Source organism: Protopterus annectens, chromosome 16.part0 (genome assembly GCF_019279795.1).
Source record: "Protopterus annectens isolate FY-2018-M chromosome 16.part0, PAN1.0, whole genome shotgun sequence".
In the NCBI taxonomy this organism is placed as follows: Eukaryota; Metazoa; Chordata; order Ceratodontiformes; family Protopteridae; genus Protopterus; species Protopterus annectens.
Window position 1 is genome coordinate 260,196,256 of NC_056750.1, and position 15,073 is coordinate 260,211,328.

A 15,073-nucleotide genomic window follows, 5' to 3' on the forward strand; every position below is an offset into this window, starting at 1 on the left:
CAAAAGGAAAGTGGACAGTGTGTGTGAAAGAGACAAAGCACTGGAAAAATCTTGCAAGAAGAGCACAGTAGGAAGACAATCACCACAGTCAGTGAGAAACACTAAGAATAGTGGAAATTTTAAGACAGGAGGGATACAGTCATGGAGCATGAAGCAAAGGGCAGAAGAATCAGTCTGGGGAAGGAAAACATGGTTTTGGTAATTAAAGGCTCTGGCACAAAGAAAATATTAGGCTAGACAATCAAAAAAAAAAAGAAAGACCATATTTCAGTGAAACTGGTTTAGGGGCCTACACTCAGTAAAATTTTGGAAATTACCAACGTCACCCAGGCGGAATGGCAGCCACATATTATGGTAAATGAGATTGCCAACGATCTGTCAGACAAGACAGCTGAAATGACAGCAAAGTGACAGCACAGATACTTGGGGAGGCGGAGGTAACATTCTCAGAAATGTTTCCTCTACCAGTAGCCAGACCACAAAGGAAAAAAAAAAAAAAAAAAAGAGATTAAGGGAAACAGCTGGGCTTTGGTACTAGACAAAGGAAAAATGCTTAGGATTGGTGGGAGAGTGGCAGGAGATATTGCCAAAAGATGATCTGTGCAAGGCAAAAGTTCTATTTTACTCCAGAAGGGACGAAGTGCTGCATTAAAAAAGTTACACTTCAATTACTGTACCTTACAAATAAGATGAAGGGGGAGGAGTGTGGGAAAAGTAGAAGCAGAAAAAATGTGTAGGTGTTTAGGGAGTAGAAAAAAGATGAACAAACATGTGGAACACAGGAGCAGAACAAACAAAAGTGAATCACTGTGGTTAGGTAGCCTGCAGTGTAGCAGTCTGGATAGGAAGATGAGCCAGCTGAAATTAGTAGTGCTGCCGATGATAAAATGGGTGGCACTTGGCAGTACCCAAGTACAGGCTGTTCAGGAATGACAATGAATGGAGAAGCTGCGGTGCAGCAGCAATCAAGAAAAATGAAAACACCAAACTAGGACAAGACAGCAGCCAAGGTTAATGCTACAGCTGTTACGACAGCAAAGCTGGTGGACTGGTACTGTGTGCACTGTCCACCAGACATGACACAATGTTAAAAGACTGGAGAAGAGAATAAAGGAATGGAGTAGGAGGAAAAAGGAAGCAACACTCGTGCAGGAACTTTTTTTGTCTTTTTTCAGCTGTTCCCATTAGGGATCACCAAATCGGATCACCTGCTTCCATTTCTTCCTGTCCTCTGCATCCTGCTGTGTCACACCAATCACCTGCATGTCCTCTCTCACCACAACCATAAACCTTATCTTAGGCCTTCTTTTCCTCTAACCTGGGAGCTCCATCCTTAGCATCTTTTTCCCCAATATACCCAGCATCCCTCCTCCGCACATGTCCAAACTAATGCAATCTTGCCTCCCTGGCTTTGTCTCCAAACTGTCTAACCTGAGCTGACCCTCTAATATACTGATTCCTAATCCACTCCATCCTAGTCACACCCAATGCAAATCTTAACATTTTTAATTCTGCCACCTCCAGCTCTGTCTTCTGCCTTTTTGTCAATGCCACCTTTTCCAACCCATATAACATAACTGGTCTCACTACCCTCTTGTATACCTTCCCTTTCACTCTTACCGGTACCCATCTGTCACAAATCACTCCTGACACTCTTCTCCACCCTGCCTGTACTCTTCCACACTCACCATTACTCTGAACTGTTGATCCCAAGTACTTAAACTCATCCACCTTCACCAACTCTACTACCTGCATTCTCACCATTCCTCTATTCTCCCTCTCATTCACACACACATATTCTACCTTAGTCATGCCGACCTTCATTCCTCTCCTCCCTAGGGCATATCTCTATCTCTCCAGGGTCTCCCTCAACCTGTTCCCTACTCTCACTACAGATCACAATGTCATCCACAAACATCATAGTCCATGGGGACTCCTGTCTGATTTAGTCTGTCAACCTTCATCACCAATGCAAATAAGAAAGTGCTCAGAGCTGACCCTTGATGTAATCTCACCTCCACCTTAAACGCATCCATCACTCTTACTGCAGACCTCACCACTGTCACACTATCCACATGCATATCCTGCACCACTCTTACATACTTCTCTACCACTCCAGACTTCCTGATACAATACCACAACTCCTTTCTAGGCACCCTGTCATATGCTTTCTGTAAGTCCACAAAGACACAACGCAACTCCTTCTGACCTTCTCTATACTTCTCCATCAACACTCTCAAAGCAAACATTGCACCTGTAGTGCTCTTTCCCGACATGAAACCATACTGCTGTTCACTAATCATCACGTCCCTTCTTAACCTAGCTTCCACTACTCTCTCATAACTTCAACCTTTCACTGATCATTTTTATCCCTTTGTAGTTACTATAGCTCTGCACATCACCCTTATTCTTAAAAATCGGTACCAGTACAATTCTCCACTCCTCAGGCATCCTCTCACTTTCCAAGATTTCATTAAACAATCTGGTTAAAAACTCCACTGCCATCTCTCAACACCTCCATGCGTCCACAGGTATGTCATCTGGACCAACAGCCCTTCCATTCTTCATCTGCTTCAGTTGTCCTTACTTCCTCCTTGCTAATCCATTCCACTTCCTGATTAACTAATCCCCACATCATCCAACCTCATTTCTCTGTCATTCTCTTCATTCATCAGCCCCTCAAACTACCCTTTCCATCTGCTCAACACACACTCCTTGCTTGTAAGTATGTTTCCCTCATTATCCTTTATCACCCTTACCTGCTGCACATCTTTCCCAGTTTGGTCCCCTTTGTCTAGCCAACAGGTCCTTTTCCCCCTCCTTATTGTCCAACCTTTCATACAACTCTCCATACGCCTTAACCACCTCTCAATTTGCCATGCACCTCATCTCTTTATACTCCTACTTTCTTCATCTCTCTGACAATCCCACTTCTTCGCCAACCTCTTTCTCTGTACACTCTCCTGCACTTCCTTGTTCCACCACCAGGTCTCCTTGTCCTCCTTCCTCTGTCCAGATGTCACACCAAGCACCTTTCTAGCCATCTCCCTTGCAAGCTCTGTTGTAGTTATCCAGCTATCTGGTAACTCTTCACTGCCACCCAGTGCCTGTCTTAACTCTTCCCTGAACTCCACCTCACAATCACCCTTTTTCAACTTCCACCATTTCATCTTTGGCACTGCCCTCACACTCTGCTTCCTCTTCTTGATCACCAATGTCATCCTACAGACATCATCCTATGCTGCTTAACTTCAATTTCCCCTGTCACCACTTTACAGTCTCCAATCTCCTTCAGATGAGCCCTCCTACATAGGATATAATCCACCTGTGTGCATCTTCCTCCACTCTTGTACGTCACCCTGTACTCCTCCTTCTTCTTAAAATATGCATTGACTCATGCAGGAACTATATCTGCCAAAAACAGAAAAGACTGGGAGATTCCAACCTACGGGGTAGAGGGGGGAGCAGGAGCTGACTGAGGGCATGGCCTAAGGATTTAGCCAACTATCAAAGGCTGTAACAGAAAGGACATAACTCTAGATATAGTCCTGATCAATGCAGAGGTGTCACAGATGTCTAGGTAAAGGTATCATTGGCCAGTAGTGTTCATGTCACTGTGTGCTTCAGAGCAAGTGGGTGAGATAAGACTAAGATGACAAAGATGGTGTGAGACATTAGAAGTTTGGATTATGCGGTACTTGGGAGGTGGTCAAGGATGAGCTAGAAGACAGGACTGGGTCAGGGTTGGAGTACTAGGGGTTAAAGATAAAGAGTGTGAAGAACAGGCAAAACAAAAAGGTCAATGTGGCTACACAGGAATGTGAGGCTAAAAAACAAAGCAAAATATATGGTGCACAACATGTGGAAAGAAGAGGCGGGGAAGTAGAAGAAATGAACAAGAATGCTAGCAAAACAAAAATGTTAACGATAACAAAGCTAAAGTTGAAAGGAAGTTAACAGATGTGATCAAGAAGGTAAAAGCAAGGGATTTTTAAGGTGCAAAACAGAAAGAATAAAGCGAGGGACATAACTGGTCAAGTTGAGTAAAGATGGGAGTGAGATCACAAAATAGTGAGAAAAAGCAGAAGTATTGAATGAAAAACTTACTTTAGGCTTCAAAAGGAATGCAATGGGAGGGTACCGTACTGGAATGGACGCACGGTAGAATGAGGATAACAAAGGATAGAAAGTGGGTTCATGGATAGAAACAACTCTCAGTAAGCCTGATCCCATTTTAAAACTGGGTTACATATGAACGCGACACTGGAGTATTAGTAGATATGTTATATCCAGACTTCAGCAAGGATAACAGAACAGGAAGGATTGAGAAAATTACCAACAGAAAGTAACTGGAATGCACAGTTGAATGGTATGGCACAGAGGGTTGTGGGGTGAGAGATAATGTGCGAAAATTAGAGAAGGGAAGATGGCAAGAGGAGTATCACAGAGGAACATCTTGGGTACACTACTCTTCGACATTTATCTTAGAAATGTCTGTCGGAACAGAAAACAGGTCCATCCTGTCTTCTCTAATTTTTTTTTTGCCAATGCCTACCAACCATCAGAACCTCTCTTGGTCAGCTGTCCCATTTACTCCATTCCTGACAGTTTACACAGAATGAAAGTGCTATGATGCACATCTATTTAAAGTGTATATTGAAATTTTCTGTTTGAACTTGTTGAAATAACTTGTAACAATACTTACATGCTTGAGCTGGAACTTGCTGAGTAAAGGACTGTTAAAAAAATGAGTATCTAATGAGTGGACATAAAATGCATAATTTATTACTGTTTCTGCATGTGGGGTGGAGAGCGAGAGCTGCTACTTTGGCTAATAATGACACATCCTCTTCATCCTGACAAATTATATTTCAGGAAAGGTACTGAAGAACCTTGCAGTCACTAAACCACAGCACTCTTTACATTAAAAAACAAAGAAAACCCAACACACCAAGAAAGGATGCAACTATCTGAAGAAGTTCCATTTAAGTTGTAGGAACAAAATGTGCTAACGTGTGGTGAACTTATTTGTTACTAAATCCTTGCAAACAAACTATACAGGGTTAGTGCTTTCACTATATTACTTAACTTAAATGCAACTTCTTCATATATCAGTGACCTTGTGCATCTATTTTTTTAAATAGTGTTTCCAAGTCAAACACATTTGACTTTAAAGGCAACTGCAAAAACAGTGGCTGGATGGAGAGGACAGTAGGTTCATATTTGTAATCCACCAGGGAAGGGGGGACCCCTTGTAGAACCACTGATGAATTTCTGGGAACATTCTTGTTGCGTGTACTTCTACTGACCTAAATAACTGCATTATACACAATACTGGCACTAGCGATTTCCACTTTCACACAATGAAGCATATTATAAAGGCAGAAAATGCTCAACATGGCCTGAGGTCTTCAAGTGGCATTGCTGGAAATGCTCTCCTTGTCTTGTTCTGCAACACTCCGATCTTTTGTACAGTGCTGCAATACTCTAGTTCGGACAAGAAATCTCAAGCGTATATTATGGAAAAGCAGGCCTAATAAAGAAACTATTTTCACACTTCTGCAGCTCATGACCACCATACTTGCATAGAAGATTGGAATGCAGAAGTTTAACTGGATCGAAACAGACAACTGGGACTTGGGGGGGGGGGGGTCACCGTTAATACTGCTTATAGAAGCAAAAGGACATAGTATCACACTTGTGAATCACATCAGAACTCACTCACTATATCTAGCTAATGAACTACTTTATTTTGTTTACAACTCAAACATGTAAAGCAATTTTTCACTTTAAAGTTACAATTGAAGACTAAATACAATATCTGTATTAGGGTACAGGATTCTGACTGCAGAATTAATACAAAAAAGAAAAAGCATTTGTAGGAATGGCTGCAAGTCACCTGTTTTTTTCTATCTTAGAAAATTCAAATAATATCAATGAACTTTAATATAGTACAGTTACAAACTAAGGCACACATCTTACTTTTAAGCATGTCTGTTTTCAGCTTGGGTGCAGTAATTTAAGAACACTGACAAATGCTTACCATTAGGCTATAGAAAATGGTCTTATTAGCTAACTATACACATGTACGCTACACAGCAACATGGCTTTTCGGCATGTACGGCTGTGTACAAAACAAATTAACTAACGTGTGCATCATAGTTGCCTACCTTGACTGCTTTTTTCCGTGGCTGTACCCATTTCCTTCTTTTCAACTATTACAAATTGCATGTCCTGCAGATCAAACTGGGCTCCTTTGTTCTCCAGTTTCGTAGTCTGCATAACTGTAACAAGACAAAACATTGTACTTATTATGCTTATCAAGGTATTCACTTGATAACTCAGAATAGTGAATGTACTGTTAGCATTAGAATAAACTTGAGCAAGAAGACATAACAGGTGGTTCAAAAACCTGAAATGTTCAAGGAATTCCAAACTGCCTCTACAACACACACACACACGCATTTCATTTAATGAATGGATCAGCACTGCCTACCTTGACTCCCACTGTTTCCAATGACTGTTTCTATTTCCCTCTTTTCAATGTTTCCAAATCCAACGTCTTGCAGCTCCACTTGGACTTCTCTGTCTTCACACTTCTTAGTAGCTGTAACTACATTAAGACAAAAAAGTATGCTGGATAAACAAATATTAGCAAACAGGTAATGGATAATTTAACCTCACTAATTCTAAACATAACAGATGTGTTCTTGGGGTTTACTATGTTGAACATTAACCTAGCTCGCTGCATGAAACTACCACCTCAAGTACATAAATGAAACACATTAATCACACCTTGGGCACCTTTTGAGCTTCTGCAGCCACCAAGCATTAAAATAAGCATAGTCTACAAAGAGGAATTCCTCTTGTACCTCTGTACCTTCCTTACAAACTCTGAGATCTCTGCAATTCAGGGTAAGACCTATAAGACCTACCGCAAAAAACATGCATCATTTTTATATCCTATACCTCACCCTATACATACAAGAAGAAAGGTCAATGTCTGTCAGGTTCTACCAGTAGTAAGCCAAAAAAATGATAAAACAACATATCAAAAAAACACATTTCAGCAGCCAAAATGAGATTAGGCAGTTGAAAACAAATCCATACCCTTAATACTTCAAAGTTTTTTACAAGGAGTCGCATCTTTGTGGGTTATTGAGTTAATGCTCTCTTCTGTTCCACTTGTCATTTTTTTTATATCTCTGACGCTCCCCCATTCAAAGTGCCCATACCTATACTGGCATGTACCTTGATGTCATCCACTGCACTAAAGAGAGCATACCTAGACCTTAAGCCTTCAGATATGCTCCCAATGAGCAAAGCACACATCCTGCAGCTGAAGAAAGAACAGTGAACATTTGACTCTCACACTGGTAAACACAAGTATATTTGACTTTAAAAGGAAATGCTAAAATAGTAGCTGGATGGAGAGGTCAATAGGTTAATATTTGTAATCTACCAGGAAGGGATCCCTTATAGAATCACTGATGCTTAAGAACTCATCTGTTTCATCTAAACCCTGGGATCAACCTTGTTGGAACACTTCTACTGGCCTGAATAACCATACACACAAAAATAATATCTGATGGAAGAAGCCAGAAAACATTCAAAAAGTAAAGGCGCAGAAGGCTGAATCATTAAATACTGACATACTAAAGGAGGTCCTCATCCTGGAGACGCAAGCCAGGAATCAGTGTTAGATGAAGATGTGAATTAACAATGAAGTGGTTATGGCACAGATGTCTGAAACGACAGAGATTACTGAACAAGCACTAACAGCAGCCAAATCTGAGTGCAATGGTCACTGACTACAGTATTAGATAAGTAACAAGCAAAAACAAATTGTAATTAAAAAGTCCAAAATAAATACAGGAACATTATTAAAACTTGATATACAAAGTCTAAAGCCATGTATATTAAATCAGACAAACAAGGGTGTGTAGCTGCATAAACAGGTTCACTGCTCCCTTCTTCAGGTTTTCACCTGGAAGTAGTTGTGTATTTGCCTCTCATCTTTGAGAGTATCTTCTTTGCAGCCACAACACAATCAAGTTATATATCAATTGTTGTGCTCATCTCAAAAAATTCCAAAAGAAAGATGCAAACTGACTGCTTCAAAAGCTGGAAAATAACACAAGTCATCCCTTGCAATAAACATTACTACCTTTCTGAAAACTATAATTTCTTACATTGGACAGATGTTACTTTACTTCTTTGGCAAGGAAAATTAAAAAGACTAGGAAAAAAAGATAAGAAAAAGGTGGGAGAAATGACCTCTAATCTTCCAGTTTGTTTTTGTGCACTGTAAATAATGCATTTTTACAAACCCGAACAAGTTGTACTCTGTATTTTTCTTGTCTATTGCATATCATGACTATAAAAAAGTTATTACATGGACACTGTATTCTGTGCTGCAACTAACGCACAGATTTTGTCTTCTTTTTGATTTTGTGTACTAGGCCTGAGTCTGAAAAAGGTACATGTAAGTTCACTGTTCTATCCCATGTAACAAAACAACACAGCTCACAATACCACTACTTTAACCTAAGAGTAGAATCAATCACAATTATAAAACACACCAACAGTCTTTGATTTTATCAGTTGAAAACTGATGCAATAAATACTCTGGAAACAAACTAGGATACTAACCTCAAAGGCCTATTTGGGTCTTCTCAAGCTATCACTAAGGCACTACTAACGTCTGCATTCAAGTTAAAGTTTTTGACTAAATGCTTAAACAATTAGTAAAAACTACAAGAAAACATAGCCAAGCTAGAAGTAAAATAAACAATGTAGCCAAGGAGCAAACCCGTGCAGAGTAAAATCAAACAGTATCTGGTGTATCTATTAAACGCTCTCTGGATTTTATATGGAACGTGCCGTTTATGGACTTATTTCAACTGCTGCTTAAGTCTTGTTCATTTGATGTTTATGATTTTACTCTGTACGGGTTTGCTCCTTGGCTACATTGTTTATTTTACTTATACCTCCGTTTGTGACTGGCTTGGGAGCATTCATTTCCTGGTGGTTTGCTTTACTATTATTTACTATATACAGCCAAGTTAGAGTTTTAACTGTGTGATATCTTAAATCTCTTGTAATAGAGGCCCAGGACATATAGGAATGACCCCTTAAGGACATCAAGTATTTCAGATATATGGTTTCTGAATGTTTCTTTTTTCCTCAAGTCTGACAGATTCAGGCCAACAAAGCCAAAGACCATTAGCTGTAGACATGCATATTTCACACTTTGTACTGCCTCCTCAGAACAACATAATTGGACTGCTTGGCTATACTCTAGAAACATAAGATCTTTAAACCCAGCTGATGTCCAAACCCATCAAGGTGTCTGCAAAATAACCCAGCAACTAAACTGAAAAAGGTCACACAGACAAGCCAATAAGTAAAAATTACAAGAAAAACATAGCCAGGCTAGAGTTTTCACTGTGTGATACCTTAAAACTCCTGTAATAGAGGCCCATGGGATGTATATGCAAATGACCCCTTAAGGACATCAAGTGTTTCAGCTATATGGCTTCTGAATGTCAATGAATGTTTCCCTTTTAAGTCTTTATGGACAAATTCAGGCCAACAAAGCCAAATGCAACTAGCTGTGGCCTTATCAGCACAGCATGTTTGTATGCTTAAACAATGATAAAATGCACACAAGTTGCCTGGATGCTGGCAGATCTGGCACAAAGGTGGGAAGAAAAGTAACTGTCAGCCTGCCCACCTTAGCAATGAAGGTAAAGCATTTGGTTCCCTCTGATGACTGTAATAACCATGTTTGCACGTACAGTGTGCTGCATAACCAGGGTTAGCAGGCCTATGTGGTAGCATTTATATGCCTGCCAGAGCAAGCAATATGTGGAAGTCACAGCAAAGGGAGTAAGTTAGGTGTAGAACCTAAAAAAAACTTCTATAGGCTGTGACAGCATCATCTTGGAGAGAGGAAAAAAAAAATCAACCTTGTAAGAGTAGGAATGGTTCAGTGGGCTCCTCATTCTGGGAGGAAAAAAGCAGGTGTACAAGCTGGCCAAGGGGATGGCTCAATTGGTTGTATTGGGGTAAGAAACTAAAAATTTCCCCATAAGGAAGAAGTTCCGTTGGCTGATCTTTAAGATCTTTGCTTGTTCTTGAAGTCTGGTGTCCTTTATGATGGAAAATTCCTTGAAAATGCCAGGAAGTATTTGACAGATCCCTACAGACTGATTTATCCCTATTCTTTTTAGCGTGAACTGCAACACCTTGCACCTTTTTCCAAATAATGTTTCAGGGTTAACAAGGGTATCCAGCACAGCTGCTCTGATAAAGCCTGAGAGTTTTGTCACGTGTAGCATCTCAAAACTACTTCAAGTACTTCTGACCTTAATGACACATCTAGGGCATCAGTTACATTTTATTACGTGTCATCCCAATTACAGTCTGCTCCCTGGAGAAAAGGAATAAAGCCCCAAGTGTGACCTACAAGACTGGGATCAACCTGTGACTCAGGTACTGGAGATGTAAGTCAAGGCGGGCAGTCAACAACCCAGATTCTCCAGAAACTGGCCAAACAGGCCGAGTAAGTGAGTAGCTGATGCCAGAAGTATGCCCTGGAATTAGTAGTACACATTTTTGATCTATAAACCATGTTTCAGTAATGGTAGAGATAGCAACATTCTCAAAACAGAGAAAAGCTTCACATTTAGGAATGTCACTTACGCTCATTTTCTTCATCTTGTAAATTTGTCTTTCTTCCATTATTTAATTATGTCTTAGAATTTAGAGATGTCAGAAAAAGATGCTATAGGAATGGAAAATTTACTGTTCAGTACTTCTACTCTTAGGAGAAAGATGAAGCTCATCAAGACCAAAGCACTCCGGCTCACTGAACATCTCACTCCAGTCTACTCGGCACTGAATCTAGTCTTTAAGCCACCATGTCCTTCTCCCAAAGACATGTCTCTGGGGATCCAAGTTTTATGAGTTAATATAATCCACTGTGTTTGACTGGGTTACTGAACCTGGCCATTTATGTTCAAAGATAAAAGTTTAAATGCTTCCATAACACCTAATGCAGTGCTATACAAACACACAAAAGTCTCCAGGGTTGTACTAAGGTGGAAGGGGGCTCTTTTCCACAATAACTAAATAAGCTTATTCCTAAAAAAGAAGAGAATGACCCTTAAGTTTATCCTTCTAAAGAAGTTCTACTAAACGGCTTCCTTGCTTTATAAAACACTAAACTACATGCAATAGCATATTATATATCAGACAGTCTAATAATGCATAAAGCACAGTAAATATAAAAATTAAGACTGTATAGTGTGCAACTATGCACAAAGGGAATTTCCAAGGGCCTATTGTGTCCTACAGGCAGGAAGGATGACAAAAAAATTGTCCGTTACAGTTATAAGAAAACAGGAAGGAAAAGGGGAATATAAAGTTTGAACAAACCAGTACAGAAAAATATGACACCCAAGTGTAGCAAGAGTAATAAACCAGATGAATCAAGTGATATAAAACAGCCCTGTTCCTGAACAAATATCCCCAGATGGCAGACTCTGCATCCAGGCAACCTTATGATATTAAGCACAGGATTTAATTATTTTTATTTGTGCAACATTTAGAAATCACTTCCTTATGAAAAATCAACATATTAAGGTTCACAAAACATTACTCGATCACAACTGGCAGCATATTTTGCCCTACAAACCACTCGATCAAAATTTGCATTTTTGGATGAGGCAAAGCCCTCCCACATACCCTGAACGTACATATATAAATATTACTTATTGAGATATGAGAATATATTACAGCTTTTCAAATACACACATTGCCAGTCAAAAATCTGTGAATGTTTCCAATATAAATTAACCTGCTGAAACTTCCGTTCGAGCACTAACATGTCCCACAATGCGAGCAAGTGCAATCATCCCCATGCAATGCATCCATCTGTACCTGTTCTACAAGATTAATTTTGTCTGGGCTCCAGTCTTGACGGAATCCCACAGCGATTGGTCCTGGGTCCTCTCCTCTTTGGCATCTACTTCTCAGAAGTCCAGGACAACACGGAGGGACTCTGGCTGACAAAGTTTGCAGACTATTGCAAGCTGGGAGCCATTACTAACTCCGCAAGTGATGTAGACATCCTACAGAAAGGCCTCACTGAGACCAATGACTGGTGTCAAAACTATGGCCTTAAGCTTAATGCCAAAAAATACATAGTCATCCCCTTTGGGAAAAACTCAGTTCCCACTAATTACCACATTGATGGCAGCCCAGTGACCACTGAAAGCGTTATAAGAGATATGGGGACACAGGTTGACAGCAACCTCTCCTTCAACCACAACATTGCCACTGTGGTCAGAAAGTCCTATGTGGCACATCTCATTACCAGGGGTTTTGCATCCAGGAAGAAAAAAGTAAATCTCCCTCTCTCTACTCTTCCCTCATTAGGCCAATCACCAAGTATAATGCCCCATTTGGCATGTACCTCACTAGACACATGCAACAGCTGGAAATGCCACAAAAGTACCTCACGAAGAGGATCCTAGTCCTTAAACACATCCTACATGGACAAACTCAAAAAAAACTCCAGCTATTCTCTGTCTCATATGGTCTACTAAGAGGAGATCTCTGCTAGACTTACAAGGCCATGTCTGATCCACCTCTGTTAGAAATGCTACATCTAAAGAAATCCCAGTCCCTCTACACCACACACTCCAGAGACCTCAACCTCATTACCACAATCAACAGAGCATGCTGGAGGGACAGGTTCATAACCCACAGACTGCTCATGCTCTGGAATAGACTTCCCATACATGTCAAGCAGAGGACCTCACTGGCCCTCTTCGAGAGGAATCTTGATGAGTGGATGGGAAATAGAAAGTTCACCCTGGGGATCACTCCAGTGGCTCTACTTGATAGAGGCACTGGGAACTAACGCCGGGCGGCACAGTGCCAAGGCACTTCTATGGGCTAGGCTTGTAAAGGCTCCAGGGCCACTAGCCTAGTACACACCTATGAACCTATGATTTGTAAGTCAACAACCTACATCAATGCACCCACCATCCATATATGTATGTATACACACACATACAGACACACCCACATATGCACGCTAAATCCATGGTCACACGACTGTGGAGAAGAGAAACACCTTGGTAAAAAGCACAGCAGCCTTTCACAAAGCACAGTCATCTTACAGAAACAGTAATCCCACTGAGCCTAGCAGTGTAGTCCGCTAAGTAGTTACAAAATAAAACATGAAGTCATGTGTTGAAAGCCAACAGCTCATGGCAGATACATTCAGAGGAACAGGCTGTTTACTACAAGTCCATCAGTCAGCGTGTTGCCAAAATCTAGCTCCATTTGCCTCAAAACCAATGCTTTAGTTTTAAAAGGAAGACATAACAATTTAGTACTGGCAGGCAGGGGTTCAAAACTGTTTCACCAGACTGCATCACTTTTTTTTTTTTATTTCATTTTAAACCAATTCCCAAATGCAGATCAAAAACAACACACAGTTTCTTCATTTCAATATAATATACAGAGTGGCAAACAGTACAGTGCAAAATTAAATCCAATTCAAATGAACTTGAACACATGAGCTTTATGCAGGTGGATGCATCTCTCTACACTTCCAGTGGCAGCACTTACCCTTCCCTAAACCCTGACTGCGGTGGTGCTTGATCTGCTCTGCTGTTCTGACCTCCTATTCCCACAAAAGTTATTTCAGTACAGACTTAACACCTCCATAATTCAACAAAAAACAGGTGACTTTTGTATGTGGATGAACCTGAAAACAGACAAGGACAACCTGAGACATCTGGCCAGTGTCTGACAATCTGCTTCCAAAGCACCAAGACCCACTGAAGGTAACATGAGAATTAGTGGAACAACACAATTACCAAATGATACAGTTGGTGGGCAGCTTTGATTTCTGACACATGACACCCAAAAAGGAGAAACAGAGTCAGAAAGCTGGAAAAAAATAAAAAGATGCATAATTTGATGTGTTTAAGACTGAAAAAAGTACCAATACCAACTCAAGATAAAAAAAATGAGCCTCAACTACCATCACTGCTGGCACTTTATTGTCACTGCTGCTACAGAAACAGGAGAAACATCAGACGGAACTCACCAGCTCAACAGGGAGGGTATTTAAAAGCTAGTATTCAGTCAATCCAAAAGCCCAGAATGGTCTCCCAAATCCTCTAACAGCTAATGACAGCTCTCAACAAAAAATATGAATATATGGCAGTCTGGAAAGTTTGTTTTACTAGGACTGGCGCAGGTAGCTAGAAAAGGAAAAAATCTAAAATAAGTTGGAAAGAAACAAAATTACTAATGAAGTCACAAATAACTTTGCAAAGAAAACTAAGAAGAAATCTATCTGACGAAGTAAAAAGAAATGGTAGAAGCCTTAAGTGGATTTTAAAATGGTTGGCATGAGACGAACACTAAATGCAGGGAGACAGAACGAAAGCAGTATCTATTTTTTGTGATTAAATGCTGTAGATGTTTTTACTTTCACCAACCAGTAACTCACTGCCACAGAGGAGGAAAAAAAAAAAGATGACAGCCTTGAAAAGGCCAGAGTCAGACATGACTGCTAGTACAAAGAATACAAGCCTCAGAAGGGAGCTGCGTTAAGGGACTGAATGGTGGCTGCTCAAGCTCGGGTCTCTCTCGCTCGCTCTCTATCAAATGTAGGTGCCAGGGAGAGCACCTCCTTGTTCCACTTTCTGAATGTTCAAAACATATGCGAACAGATTTTGTCTTACTCAAGGGCGACTACCTGGAAGAGGCAGCAGAGACCATGAAAGCTCATGGTAGAGTAAAAATGAATAAACAGCAAAGATGTGGTGAAAGTGCCCTAACTAGTAATCCAAAATTAGGCACCAGAGTTCAGCAGTTTCAACACACAAGTAATTTAATGTTCAAACACAGCAAAAGGAACACGCATCCACAAAAACGCTGATAAAAACACTTCCCTTACGTTTTCGTCTCATAGAACTTCATCAGATGGGCAAAATCATCATGGTAACCTACTTAAATAACTTTTCCTGTTTGAACAGACCAA

General features: G+C 40.4%; 1 protein-coding gene across 5 annotated transcripts in view; it reads right to left on the bottom strand.

Annotated features, from left to right (window-relative positions):
* The window catches only part of LOC122791042 (myomegalin-like), a 3,200,315-nt gene that overhangs the window by 1,171,116 nt on the left and 2,014,126 nt on the right, over window positions 1–15,073 (bottom strand). For all 5 annotated transcript variants that reach the window (XM_044058817.1, XM_044058818.1, XM_044058820.1 and 2 more), the window contains exons 33-34: window positions 6,497–6,613; window positions 6,171–6,284 (exon numbers count right to left, since the gene is read on the bottom strand). In XM_044058817.1, coding sequence (XP_043914752.1) covers window positions 6,171–6,284; window positions 6,497–6,613 — 231 coding nt within the window. The remainder of the gene's footprint in view (window positions 1–6,170; window positions 6,285–6,496; window positions 6,614–15,073) is intronic.